Here is a 13850-nt window from a genome sequence, read left to right on the forward strand (position 1 = left end):
GGCTAGCGGGCCGTGACTACGCAGTGCGGAGGCGACCTGGAGTTTGTGGCGCTGTGGTGGTAAGGCGCTGGGCCGGGGAGGGTGCAGTAACGATTGAAGCTTGTGGCGCTCTAGCCCCGAAGGTGGAACCCTTAGCTAGCGAACTGGGTATCAGACTTCCAAGCCGGGCTTTGAACCCCGTTCCCCTCTGCTTCCCGCGAGCCAACACCAGCTCCAATTTCTAGGGAAAGATGGAGGGGTGGAGACAGAAGGAACTTAAGGTTAACTTGGGGCTTTCCCTTCGGATGCACTAAACACCTTTTCTCTCCTAACCTTTATTCTCTCACACACTCTCTGAAGAAGGTGGTGAGTGCTTGTTACTGTTTCTTGGGGTGGGGTGGAAAGCAGCTACTTCAAGTAACCAAACTGATCTAGGGCAGAACGGGTCACCCTTCTGTCTTCTTTCTGGTATAGGAGTTCATCTCCTAACAGTCATCTGAACTCTTTCTCCTCCTTCTTATCTGTCTTCTTCATTTTTAAAAAATTAGGTAAAAAATACCTGACATAAAATGTATTATCATAATCCCTTTTAAAAAGATGAACTAAATACACCTTGTCAAAATGACCTCCCTGAACACTTCTTTTTTTTTTTTACCGCAAATACTTTTGCACCAACCTAATCCTCGTGGTAAATCTCTTCTCTACTTTTGCCTTGAGATAGGCACCACGTACAAGGAAGGAAATTCCCCCCATAGTAGGCACTTTATTTTATTTTGTTTCAAAGATTCCCATTATTTGACCATTCCATCTAGCAAGTCTCATTTCTTCTCCGCCTTCTGCTCTTAGGAGACCACTTTCTTTTGCCTTACAAATTTCCCTTGTCGTTCTTGCCTCCCAGTCTTACGTTTTTATGCTTGAAAGCATCTCCACAGCAATCTAGCCTTCATGTTTACATTTTCTCATCTTTCTAAGACTATAGCAATAATGAAGATGAAGATGATAATAAAACAATGTAGCTAGTTAACATTTATTAAGCATTATTATGGAGTAATTCCTTTCTTCCAGGTTTCTCTAACCTTCACTGTCCTGAATACTGATAGTACTTGCAGACAGTGTTGTATACCTCACCATTTCATAGCCCGTCTAACTGCCTGAAATCATATCATATATTTAGTTATCCATTTATTTATGTTGTCTCCCTGAGAATGGAAGCTCTATGAGTACAAAGACTTTTTCACCTACACAGCTATAGCCAGTGTCTGACCAATGGCACACATTAACGTATTTGTTGAATAAGTGAAACATTTTAGAATGTTGTGGGTACTTTTTGCTTATTTCATGTATATTGATCTTTTCCCAATTAATGGTGCGAGTTTCTTTAAGTATAGTATTATCCCTAAATAAAGAGATGTTGTTCTTCAATTAATAAGTATTGTAGTCTCAACTGGGGACCTCAAAAAGTTAACTTCTTCCCTTTCCAGGAAGATAAGTTTAAAAACACAAAATGTAGGAAAGGGATAAACTGTTTAAGTGTGTGTGTGTGCGTGTGTGTGTGTGTTTTAAATAAATAACTGAAATTTATTTCCTACAAGTCTAGAGGCTGGAGATTTAAGATCTGGGTACCAGCATTTTCTGGTTCTATTGATGGCCCTCTTCCAAGTTGCATACAGCTCACATCTTGCATTTCAAGTGATAGAGAGCAAACTCTTAAATGTTTCTGTATGTTTTTATTTTAATGCCGCATTGAATTGCCAAGCCAGGTAATTTGTTGAGTATCTATCCCCCACCCTCTGCCCCCACCACATGTGCAGAGTTTTGCATTACTTTTGCATATTGATAATGTATTTTAGTGGTCAGTAAACGAATATTTGTTTGACTTTTTTGCTTAAAAATTGGTAACGACTGATTTTGGCTTTGTGAACTTAAACTGTATCTTATGGATATAGCAGGTGGGATGTTCAGCCTTCTAGTTGACATTCAGATTGTTAATAGTAATGTTAATAGCTAAGACCAATAAAGCTCTTTATATGCTAGCTACAATTCTAAGATATATATATATATATATATATATGCTCATTTAATTGTCATAACAACCCTAGGGAATATGTAATATTATCTTCATTTTGTAGGAAAGTAAATTGAGGCACAGAAAGTTTAAGTGACTTGCCCAAGTCTCACAGCTTTTAAATATCAAAACTGGAATTTAAACCTATGTAGTCAGTTTGCAGAGTTCATACCTTCAAAGTTTCTTTTTTTCTCTAAGTAATGTGGCAGTTAACATCATTGTGTAGACATAATGGACATATCTATATTTAGGATTATTCTTTGAAATAGAATTTCTGGGTCAAAAGAAATGCATGTAAAATTTTGATAGATGTTATCATACAAAGTGGTTGGTCCACCAACAATGCAAGTCTCTTATTTCACATGCTTGCCAGTATTTCTTATCAAATTTTACATTATTGCCAGCCTGAATGAAAATTAATGCTTGTTTAATTTGCATTTTCATAAATTATATATGATCTTCTGAATGTACTTTTTCTATATTTAAAAGGTTTTGTTGTTTTTTCTTTGAATTCCTCATTTGTGTCCTTCAATTGTTTCTATGGATTTGTTTTTGTTTACCTTTTTATTGTAAAATCAAATGCAGACACAAACCCACAGAAAATAAATGTAAAGTTTATGAATTATTGTGAGGTGAACACCGTTACCATCATGCTATTCATGAAATAAAACTTTGATAATCATCTCAGAAATCTCTCCATTTGGCCCATCCCAGCCACAACCTTTCTCTCCCTTCCATTCTTCTTCCAAAAGTAATTGATATCCTGACTTTTTTAGTAATCTCTTTTTTTTTTTTTTTTTTTTTAGCTTTTTAATGGTGAGTTTTTTGGTTTCTTCTTATCAATTTATAGGCACTCGTTACACATTAAGGAAATTAGGTCCTGGGTTGTCTTATATGTTATAAGTATTTCTCCTAAGTTTTGGAGTTTTAAATTTTAACTTCGTTGATGAGATGTTTGTCCATGCAGAATTAAAAAAAAAAATGTATGTCAAGATTTTACTTAGTTTTGCTTAGAGAGGTGTTTCCTAATCTAAGATTTTAAAAGTTTCTGTGTTTTCTTCCTATTTTTTATGATTTATATTTTGGATTTTTTGAGGGAGTGAGGAGTGATGTAAAGATTGAGGTATGAATTTAGATCTTTTTTTCTCCCCAAATATCATGCAGTTTGTTAAAAAAAAATAAAAGGAAGATTTATATGAACTAAAATATACATTTTAAAAAGCAGTATTATATATAAAATATGTATTTATTTGGATTTTTTTTCTCCTTGCTTTGCATTGTCATCTCTGTCATATGTCATGTGTCCATATGTGTGAATCTAGAAAGTCAAGATTCTTTGTATTGTGTTCCATTGCTCAGTTTGCCTATTTATATGCCAATTCTACATTGTCATAATAGTGTGTGTTACAGCCTCCCATCTTATTTTTTATGAGGATTGTAGGCTAGTTTTGGCCCTTTGTACTTCTGTGTAAATTTTAGAATTTGCTTGTCAAGTCCCACAAAGAAACAATAACTTTCGGGATTTTGGTTAAGATTCTGTAGATAAACTTGGGACAGATTTACATCTTTGCAATGTGAGTCTTCCAGTGCATGAATATGACTGTATTTTTTTGTTTATTTAGTTCTGCTTTAGAACTTCTCTGTTAATGTTATTGATTAAGCAGTATAAAGTGCAAAAGTTACATATGAATAAAAGTACTGAGGCAGGATGTTCTGGTTTGCATTTGATGTGGGGTAGACATTCTCATCATTCCTTATTGTACTGTTTACCTCCTTAAAATTGCCCAATTTTGAATCTCATGCTACCAGACCTGACCCCCTCGTCATTCTTTGCAGGAATCATCTAGTGAGATTGTTTTACTCATCCTATTCCTTGAAGATTTTTAGCTTCTGGCTCACTGTCACCCTTGACCTTGTCTCCCCTAGTGATTATGTTCTCTCTCTTGTCTTAGCTGCTTATTCCTATGAACATTCTTTCACTTTGTCCCTGTCTACGCCTGTGCTCCTACACTATAGAAGAAAACAGTCATGCTCCAGTTTCACTATAAACCCGTGACTACTAATCTCAGATGAGTCTGTAATTCTACTACTCAGTAATCCTATAACTTTATCTTCTCCCTTTTTTTATATGTATCTATTTTATACATCTCTTTTTCTGTTCTCTTAAACTTGCAGTTCTTTTTCCCCATCCTCACTCATAGCTAATGACCTTAGTTACCATTTTATTGAGGAAAAAAAATTCGCATACAATTTCTACAGGTTCCTAGCAACACGTCTGCTTACCTAACTGCATCTATACTCTTGATATTCTGATGACCCTTTCATTAAAAGGGATGAATTGTATGTCCATTTATCTTAAGCCAACCCCTCTTCTTATGTACTAGATCCCATTCTTTCTTCTCCTTTTTCTCTCTTATATTAGCAACATTTCCTTCGTTTACTGTACCATATAAAGATGGTGCATTTTCTCCCATCTTTTTTTTAAAAAGTCTCTTTTAACCTTGTATCTCCCTCTAGCTAATAACCGTATTTCTCTCTTTTCCTTTAAAAAAAAATTGTGTGTGGGTTTTTTTAAGTAGGGTCTTGCTTTATCACCCAGGCTGGAGTGCATTGGTGTGTTCATGGCTCACTGCAGCTTCAGTCTCCTGGGTTCACCAGGTTCAAGTGATCCTCCCACCTTAACTCCTAAGTAGCTGGAACTAAGTAGCTGGCGCATGCCTGGCTAGAGAAAAAAATTATTGAAAACATTTTATATTCTTAGTATATTTAATTCCTTGCCTTCCATTCTCTCTTGAATCCACTCAAATCAGGCTTTTACTCTCACTGTTATTCTAAAACTACTCCTACAAAAGTTATCTGTGGCCTTCATTTTTGTATGTTAACTCCAATGAAATTGTTGTGATAAATTATCCCAGAATGTAGAGGTGTAAAACAACTATTTATTATGCTCATGGGTTTTGTGCCTTAGAAATTCATACAGGACACATCAGGGGTAGCTTTTCTGCTCTATAGTTTCTGGAGCCTTGGCTAGAAGATCAAAGCCTAGGGGCTTAATCATCAGAAATGATCATGCGTATGTCTGGCAGTTGATACTAGCTTTTGTCTGGGAACCTCTGTTCATTTCCACATGGACTTCTCCATGTGATCTCTTCCTTTTGTGCTGGTTTGGGCTTTCTCATAACATGTGGCTGGGTTGCAAGGGTGAGTGTTCCGAGAAAGAAAAAGCCAGAAGTTAGCTATATTATTGCCTTTTATGACTTAGTCTTGAAAGTCATATGGTGTCATTTTCATTGTATTCTGTTTATAAAGACAGACACAAAGTCACAGTCAGTTTCAAGGGGAGGGGAAAAAGACTCTGCCTCTTGATGGCGAATGCAGCCTGAAGTATTGCTGCGACTATTTTTAGAAAAAACAGTTTGCTTATCCATATTACTAAATATATTGTCAATTCTGTGTAACTTCCTTGACCTGTCTCCGCTATTTGACAGTTTATCATTCCTTCCTTGAATACATTCTTGGATTTTGGGATATCGTGTGCTTAAGTTTTCCTCTTAACTTACTGTGTGACCCTTTTCAGACTATTACATTTGTTCTTACTCATCTCAGTTATCTCCTGGTCTGAAGATCTTCCTATTTCTAGCTGTGTACTCTTGCTTTTCTCATTTCACCCAGCCTTACAACTGTAAGTACAGTCATGTATTACTTAATGGGGATATGTGTTGATAAATGCATTGTTGGACGATTTCATAGTGTGAGCACAAACCTAGATGGTATAACCTACTATATACCTAGTATGAATACTGTAGGTAATTTTAATAGAATGGTATTTGTGTATTTAAACATTTCTAAATATGGAAAAGGTACAGTAAAAATACGGTATGAAAGATAAAAAGTGGAGCACCTGTGTAGGGCTTTTACCATGGATGTAGCTTATAGAACTAGGGTTTGCTCTAGATGAGTCAGTGAGTAGTGAGAGAATGTGAAGGCCTAGCACATTACTGTACTCTACTGTAGACTTCGTAAATACTGTATAGTTAGGCTATACTAAATTTATATTTTTAATTATTCAGTGATAAATTAACCTTAGCGCTGTAACTTGCTTTATCCTTTTAATTTTTTTAAATTTCAACTCTTGTAATAACAGCTTAAAACACAAACGTTGTCTATACAACAATATTTTCTCTTTTTTCTTCCTTTTTTTTTTTTTTTAATTTACAGACAATTTATCTCTGTCACCCAGGCTGAAATGCAGTGCTGTGATCATAACTCACTATAACCTTGAACTCCTGGGCTCAAGCAATCTTCCTGCTCCAGCCTCCTGAGTAGCTAGGGCTACAGGAGTGTGCCACCTCACCCAGATGATTTTTAAATTTTTGTAGAGATGGAGGTCTTGCTATGTTGCCAGGCTGTTCTGAAACTCCTGGACTCGAGTGATCCTGCCACCTTGGCCTCCCAAAGTGTTGTGATTACAGGCGTGAATCATTGCACCTGGCATATTTTCTTTATGTCTTCTTTTTCTAGCCAATTTATTTTTATTTTTTACTTTTTAAACTTTTGTGTTAAGAATAAAGACACAAACACATTACCTTAGGCCTAAACAGGGTCAGGATCCTGAAGACATCAGTAGGCAATAGGAATTTTTCAGCTCCATTGGAACCACTATTATATGTGCAGTCTATGACCACAATGTCATTATGTAATGATGTCATTATCTGTGTGATGATGGCTGTCAAATTCCTTCTAGCTCAAAACTTTGAATTACAGACATACATATCTAATTGCTTAATCAGCAGCACCAATAATTGACACCTCAAATTTAGCATATCCTAAACTGAGTGGTTTTTTTTCTCAATTTTTTTTTAATTGCATTTTAGATTTTGGGGTACATGTGAAGAACGTGCAAGATTGTTGCATAGGTACACACATGGCAGTGTGATGTGCTGCCTTCCTCCCCATCACCTATATCTGGCATTTCTCCCCATGCTCTCTCTCCCCAACCCCCCACCCCCTGCTGTCCCTCCCCTGTTTCCCCCATACAGACCCCAGTGTGTGATGCTCCCCTCCCTGTGTCCATGTGTTCTCATTGTTCAACACCCACCTATGAATGAGAACATGTGGTGTTTGGCTTTCTGTTCTTGTGTCAGTTTGCTGAGGATGATGGTTTCCAGGTTCATCCATGTCCCTACAAAGGACACGAACTCATTGTTTTTGGTGGCTGCATAGTATTCCATGGTGTATATGTGCCACATTTTCCCTGTCCAGTCTATCATAGATGGGCATTTGGGTTGGTTCCAGGTCTTTGCTATTGTAAACAGTGCTGCAATGAACATTTGTGTGCATGTGTCCTTATAGTAGAATCCTTTATAATGCTTTGAATATACCCAGTAATGGGATTACTGGGTCAAATGGAATTTCTATGTCTAGGTCCTTGAGGAATTGCCACACTGTCTTCTACAATGGTTGAACTAATTTACACTCCCACTAGCAGTGTACAAGTGTTCCTGTTTCCCCACATCCTCTCCAGCATCTGTTGTCTCCAGATTTTTTAATGATCACCATTCTAACTGGCATGAGGTGGTATCTCAGTGTAGTTTTGATTTGCATTTCTCTAATGACCAGTGATGATGAGCATTTTTTCATATATTTGTTGGCCTCATGTATGTCTTCTTTTGTAAAGTGTCTTTTCATGTCCTTTGCCCACTTTTAAATGGGCTTGTTTTTTTTCTTGTAAATCTGTTTTAGTTCTTTGTAGATTCTGGATATCAGCCCTTTGTCAGATGGGTAGATTGCAAAATTTTTTTCCCATTCTGTTGGTTGCCGATTCACTCTAATGACTGTTTCTTTTGCTGTGCAGAAGCTGTGGAGTTTGATTAGGTCCCATTTTTCTATTTTGGCTTTTGTTGCCAATGCTTTTGGTGTTTTGGTCATGAAGTCCTTGCCTACTCCTATGTCCTGATGGTTTTACCTAGGTTTTCTTCTAGGGTTTTTATGGTGTTAGGTCTTATGTTTAAGTCTTTAATCCATCTGAAGTTAATTTTAGTGTAAGGTGTCAGGAAGGGGTCCAGTTTCTGCTTTCTGCACGTAGCTAGCCGGTTTTCCCAACACCATTTATTAAACAGGGATTCCTTTCCCTGTTGCTTGTTTTTGTCAGGTTTGTCAAAGATCGGATGGTTGTAGATGTGTGGTGTTGCCTCCGAGGCCTCTGTTCTGTTCCATTGGTCTATATCTCTGTTTTGGTACCAGTATCATGCTGTTTTGATTACTGTAGCCTTGTAATATAGCTAAACTGAGTTTTTAGTCTCTTCTCCCATGTTTGCCAAATCTATTTCTTTTATCATCTTTCTCACCTCTGTAACTGGCAACCTAATAATTCACTTCCCTCTCTAATAGTCCATATACATGCTGTTAAGAAATTCTTTTGGCTCCATCTTGAAAATATATTCAGAGTTGGATATTCTGTGCTGCTTCTAGCAATATTATCCTGGTCTACATCTTCCTTGGATTATTGAAGTAGCTTTCTAACTGATTTTCCGGCTTCTATCCTTACTGCCTGTAGTTAACCAGAGTTGTACTGTTAAAATGTAATTTAAATGATATCATTTCTCTGTTTAAAACTAATTGCTTATCATCTCAGAGTCCTTAAAGTAGCCTACGAAGCCCACGTGATCTCATCCCTATTGTCTCTGTGACCTCTTATTCTACTCTGTCTTACTTAATCTACTCTAGTCACACCTGCTGCTTTACTACTGTAGAAACATGGCATTCATATTCCTGCCTCAGGGCTTTTGTACTTGCAGTTTCCTCTGCCTGGACCATCTGTCCCTGTTCATTCCTGTACCTCATTTCTTTATCTCCTTCATGTCTTCTTACTCAGTTGTCAATTTCTCAGTAACCTCATATGACCACATTATTTAAAATTATATTCCCCTTGCCCTAGCATTCCCTATGTCTCTTCTCTGTCTTTTCTCCAAATCATTTCATGTACTGTAGTATATATGTATACATTTTATTTTTCGTTTTATTGTCTCTTTTCCTTACTTAGAATAAGGTTCACAGTAGAAGGGATTTCTGTCTATTGTGTTCACTACTATATTCTTAGCCCCTAGATGAGTATCTGGCTGATAATAAGTGTTCAACAAATACTGCTGAATGAATAAATATTTTTTCTTTAGTTTTTCTTGTTATAAGGCTAAAACATCACAAAGCACATGTCAATGAATCAGCAAGATCTAGATCCAGATAGTACTACAGATTTGGGAGATGTTACAAATACTGAAGAAGAACTTATTAGAGAATGTGAAGAAATGTGGAAAGATATGGAAGAAGTAAGTATCGAAAGATAGAAGTGACGGTTAATATAAGATTTAAATTACTTTCAATAATAAATAGACTCAGGAAAGAAATGATTGTGCTAGTTCCCAAAAGCCATTATGTATGATAAATATTTATATAGCTTTTAGACCTATAAGCATTTTTTCAAGAAACTTTATGGTAGATGAGCTTTAGAAAGAAAACTGATGGCAGTCCCTGCCTCCAAGGAGATTACTGTCTTATGGAAACAACAGCCATTATATTATGTTGTAGTACAATATTAGACATATAAGTACAAAGACTATACTTAGGTGGAGTACTAAAGGTGAAGGGGTCAAAGATAGCTTTCTAAGAGTAAATTACTGATTTTATTTCTAAAGGATGATTGGGAGTTAGCCAGTAAAAAGTAGGAGAGGTATACAAAGCATAAAGAAGAAAATGTCTAAAAGCTGAGAGAGTTGACAGAACACTAAATAGAATATTATGGATAATGTAAATTAGGAGAAGGACGTCTCGGTTAAGACTGGAGAAGTAATCAGGGGCCAGAAAATAAAAGGATTTTGTTGAGTGTGTACTATGGGGAAGCCCCTAAAGGATTATAAGTATAGAAGTGACATGATCAGATACGCAGTTTGAGAAAATTTCTCTGGTGTCTTTGAAGAAAATAGAATGCAGAAGATTAAGACTGCAGGTAGAAAGAGCATTTAGGAAGCTCTAGTAACAGCCCTGGTAAAAAGTAAGAAAGTCCTAAGTATTGTCATTGCAAATAGAAGAGTGGGGTCAAGAGATAAGCAGGTAGGACTTCTAAGGACTTAGAAGTTAATTGATGTGCAATGGGAGGGATGTATCGTTAATTGCAGGTTCCTGGTTTGGGCCATTGGGTGGTTGATGGGATTATTTCCCCAAAGAGAGAATATAGAAGTAGGAAAAACACATAATTATGAGTAAAAACATGAGTTAATTTAGATAATGTTTGAAATGTATGTACTGTTTCTGAGTTGGTGAGATAGAACTGTGTTTGGTATACTAGTGTATGTTGGTGAAAATTTGTTGTACTTAAAGCAAACTTGTCCAACCGTGGCCCAGCATGGCCTTGAGTGTGGCCCAACACAAATGCATAAACTTTCTTAAAGCGTTAAGGATTTTTTTTTTTTTTTAGCTCATCAGCTATTATTAGTGTTAGTGTATTTTGTGTGTGGCCCGAGATAATTCTTCTTCCAGTATAGCGCAGGGAAGCCAAAAGATAGGGCACAGATATTTTTAGCATCCTATTCTTCCCAGTAAAGTTTCAGAATTGGGCAAATTAGTATCAAAAGATAGAAGTGATAGTTATTATACGAAAATGTGCAGAAGCTGAGAGAGTTGACAGAACACTAAATAGAATATTATGGATAATGTAAATTAGGAAAAGGACTTCTGGGATAAGACCGGAGAAGTAATCAGAGACCAGAACATAAGGGATTTTGTTGAGTGTGTACTGTGGGAAGCTACTAAAGGATTATAAGTATGGAAGTGACATTTCTGGAACAAGCTATTATAAAATGAGAGTATTTTCTTTATTATTTGTCTTTTAACAGCTATACATACTTTTACCAACAGAGTAAATTGCTTGTTGGTTGCCATTATGCTACTTTGTTAAAATTAGAGCAAAGAACAGCCTGGCCAACATGGTGAAACCCCGTCTTTAACAAAAATCCAAAAAAATTAGTTGGTCTTGGTGGTGTGCTCATATGATCCCAGGTTTTTCCTTTTCTTAAAATTATTTTTAACAAATAATTGGTACTTAATGTATTTTCAAGCTAATTTTTATAATCCCCTACCATTTTTTTTTCTTCAGATATTTTTTAGTAGTATAGAAGTTTGGATTTTAAAATAACTTAAAATTTTTATGGAGAAATGCTGTACTACAAATGAGCAAAAATACAATTTACTCATATTTTTATCTGATATATAATCATCATGAACAGTTTTGGACTTTCTTAATAGCAAAGAAACACTGTCTCCTGAAGGCTTTATTTTCTTAGGATTTCTTAGAAACCTATCTTGTTATTTTCCTATAGTGCTTTCCCTTTTGTTCTCTTATCTCCCACTTTCCAATTATCTGGCTTATAATTCATTTTAGTTATTAGCTGTTTTTGTTTTTTTCTCTTCATTCTAGTGTCTCTTTTTCCTTGTGATGTATTCAACTTGGGACTTGTTTGGCTGCCTTAATCCTCTTACTTAGAAAGTCAGAAATTTCAATAAACTCTTTTCTATTAGATGTTTGTGCTTTGGAAGAGTATTATATTGGCCTGTACAATATAGTACAAAAGGGAAGGGGAAGGGAATTGTCTATGAGTTATAGCGTGTGACTTGCTTTTTTTTTTTTTTTTTTTTTTTTACTTTTTAAATCAAGTGTCAGAATAAATTATCACTTACTGGAACTGAAACACTCACTGATTCAAATGCTAAGGTATGATTCTTCTTTTTCTTCCTAAAAACTAGGTAAGTGGCGTTCATTGTATTTTGGAAAGTAAGTATATGTGTCTATATTTTTCTCAAGTTTAATAGCTTTGTTAATACCTGTATGTTTAATAATTTAGAAAACTTCTTACTCTTCCTGCTTTAAGAGTTGGAATAATATTCTAAAAACTTTCTAGAACAAGCTATTATAAAATAAGAGAATATTTTCTTTCTTTATTATTTTTATTTATTTAATTTTTTTTTTTGAGATGGAGTCTCACTCTGTCACCCAGGCAAGAGTGCAATGTCGTGATTTCAGCTCACTGCAACCTTCACCTACCTGGTTCAAGCAATTCCCCTGCCTCAGCCTCCCAAGTAGCTGGGATTATAGATGCTTGGCACCACACCCAGCTATTTTTGTTGCATTTTTAGTAGAGATGGGGTTTCCCCATGTTGGTCAGACTGGTCCGGAACTCCTGACCTGGTGATACACCCTCCTTGGCCTCCCAAAGTGCTGTGATTACAGGTGAGAGCCACCGTGCCCAGCAGAGGGTATTTTCTTTATTATTTGTCTTTTAAAAGTGATACATACGTTTGACAACTGAGTAAATTGCTTGTTGGTTGCTATTATGCTACCTTGTTAAAATTAGAACAAAGACCAGCCTGGCCAACATGGCAAAACTCCGTCTTTAACAAAAATCCAAAAAAATTCACTGGTCTTGGTGGTGTGCTTCTATGATCCCAGCTACTCAGGAGGCTGAGGCATGAGAATCACTTGAACTCGGGAGGCAGAGGCTGCAATAAGCTGAGATTTGTGCCACTACATTCCAACGCGAGTGAAAGAGCAAGACCATCTCAAAAATATATATATACATTAGAACAAAGACTGCTAACTTTGTGTTAGATGTAATAGTCATAGATGTTTTACTATCTGTGTCAAATCTGAATTGATTTTACTCTTGGCTTAAAAAAAGGATTAAGATACCTACTTTAATAATCAGAGACTTATGGAATTGGCTTCGGAGTGGATCTGTGGAACAGATTAAGAGTTAAAATGAAGTTGCCTCTTGAACAACGTGAAAGTTAGAGATGCCAACCCTCTAAGTATTAAAGTGTTAAGAATGTTTATATTTTCATCTATGAATAGTTTGCAGAAAATGACTTTGTTTTCTTCTTTTATAGCTATCATTATTAATTATGCAAGTAAAATGTTTAACTGCTGAACTCAGTCAATGGCAGAAAAAAACACCTGAAAGTAAGATTCTTATTTTTAGATTTGAATTTTTTATAAACAAATTAACGGCAAATTAATTTAATGATTTTAAGAAAAATTACAAGATCCAGTTGGCCTTCTTGAGATTGCCCAAATTTCATTGATACTGGGAAGTCACTCAATTTTTTTCTTTCTATGAATTATTTTGTGCTTCATTATTATTGATAAATATATCTTACATTAGATTATAATAAGCTTGATTATGGAGACGTTATTATAGCCAATATGTTATCCTCATAGATGCTGCCTTATGCTCACTAAAAATGGTTAATTGTTCCCTTTTTTTTTTTTTTCTGATACAGAGTCTCATTCTCTTGCCCAGGCTGGAATGCAGTGGCACAGTCATGGCTCATTGCAGCCTCGATCTCCTGGGTTCAAGTGATCCTCCCACTTCAGCCTCCTGAGTAGCTAGGACTACAGGTGTGCGCCACCATGCCTGGTTAATTTTTGTATTTTTTTGTAGCGATGGGGTTTCACCATGTTACCCAGGCTAGTCTTGAACTTCTGGGTTCAAGGGATCCTCCTGCCTTGGCCTCCTGACATGTCAGGATTTCAGGCATGCCAGTAAATTGTTTCTTAATTAATAAAATTTACCTAGTGGAAGAGAAAAATTGTAAAGTTATTTTATTTTAGATACTTACACAAAATGGCCACATAGTTTGTATGATGTCTTCTGTCTTGTCCAACTGGTGCCAACTATATTTTTGTCTTCAGTTAGGAAATGGAAGACAGCATAAAAATTTATAGTTGTGATACTCAACTAGTACATTTTTTTTTTTA

At 36.0% G+C, this 13850-nt stretch overlaps 1 protein-coding gene across 4 annotated transcripts in view; it reads left to right on the forward strand.

Annotated features, from left to right (window-relative positions):
• Positions 1-22: 22 nt before the first annotated feature.
• The window catches only part of CENPK (centromere protein K), a 76651-nt gene continuing 62823 nt past the window's right edge, over positions 23-13850 (forward strand). For all 4 annotated transcript variants that reach the window (XM_078365456.1, XM_078365455.1, XM_008992000.4 and 1 more), the window contains exons 1-4: positions 23-59; positions 9217-9369; positions 11751-11807; positions 12980-13052. In XM_078365456.1, the coding sequence (XP_078221582.1) occupies positions 9253-9369; positions 11751-11807; positions 12980-13052 (247 nt within the window). In that variant the 5' untranslated portion in view covers positions 23-59; positions 9217-9252. The remainder of the gene's footprint in view (positions 60-9216; positions 9370-11750; positions 11808-12979; positions 13053-13850) is intronic.

Source organism: Callithrix jacchus, chromosome 2, assembly GCF_049354715.1.
Source record: "Callithrix jacchus isolate 240 chromosome 2, calJac240_pri, whole genome shotgun sequence".
In the NCBI taxonomy this organism is placed as follows: domain Eukaryota; kingdom Metazoa; phylum Chordata; class Mammalia; order Primates; family Cebidae; genus Callithrix; species Callithrix jacchus.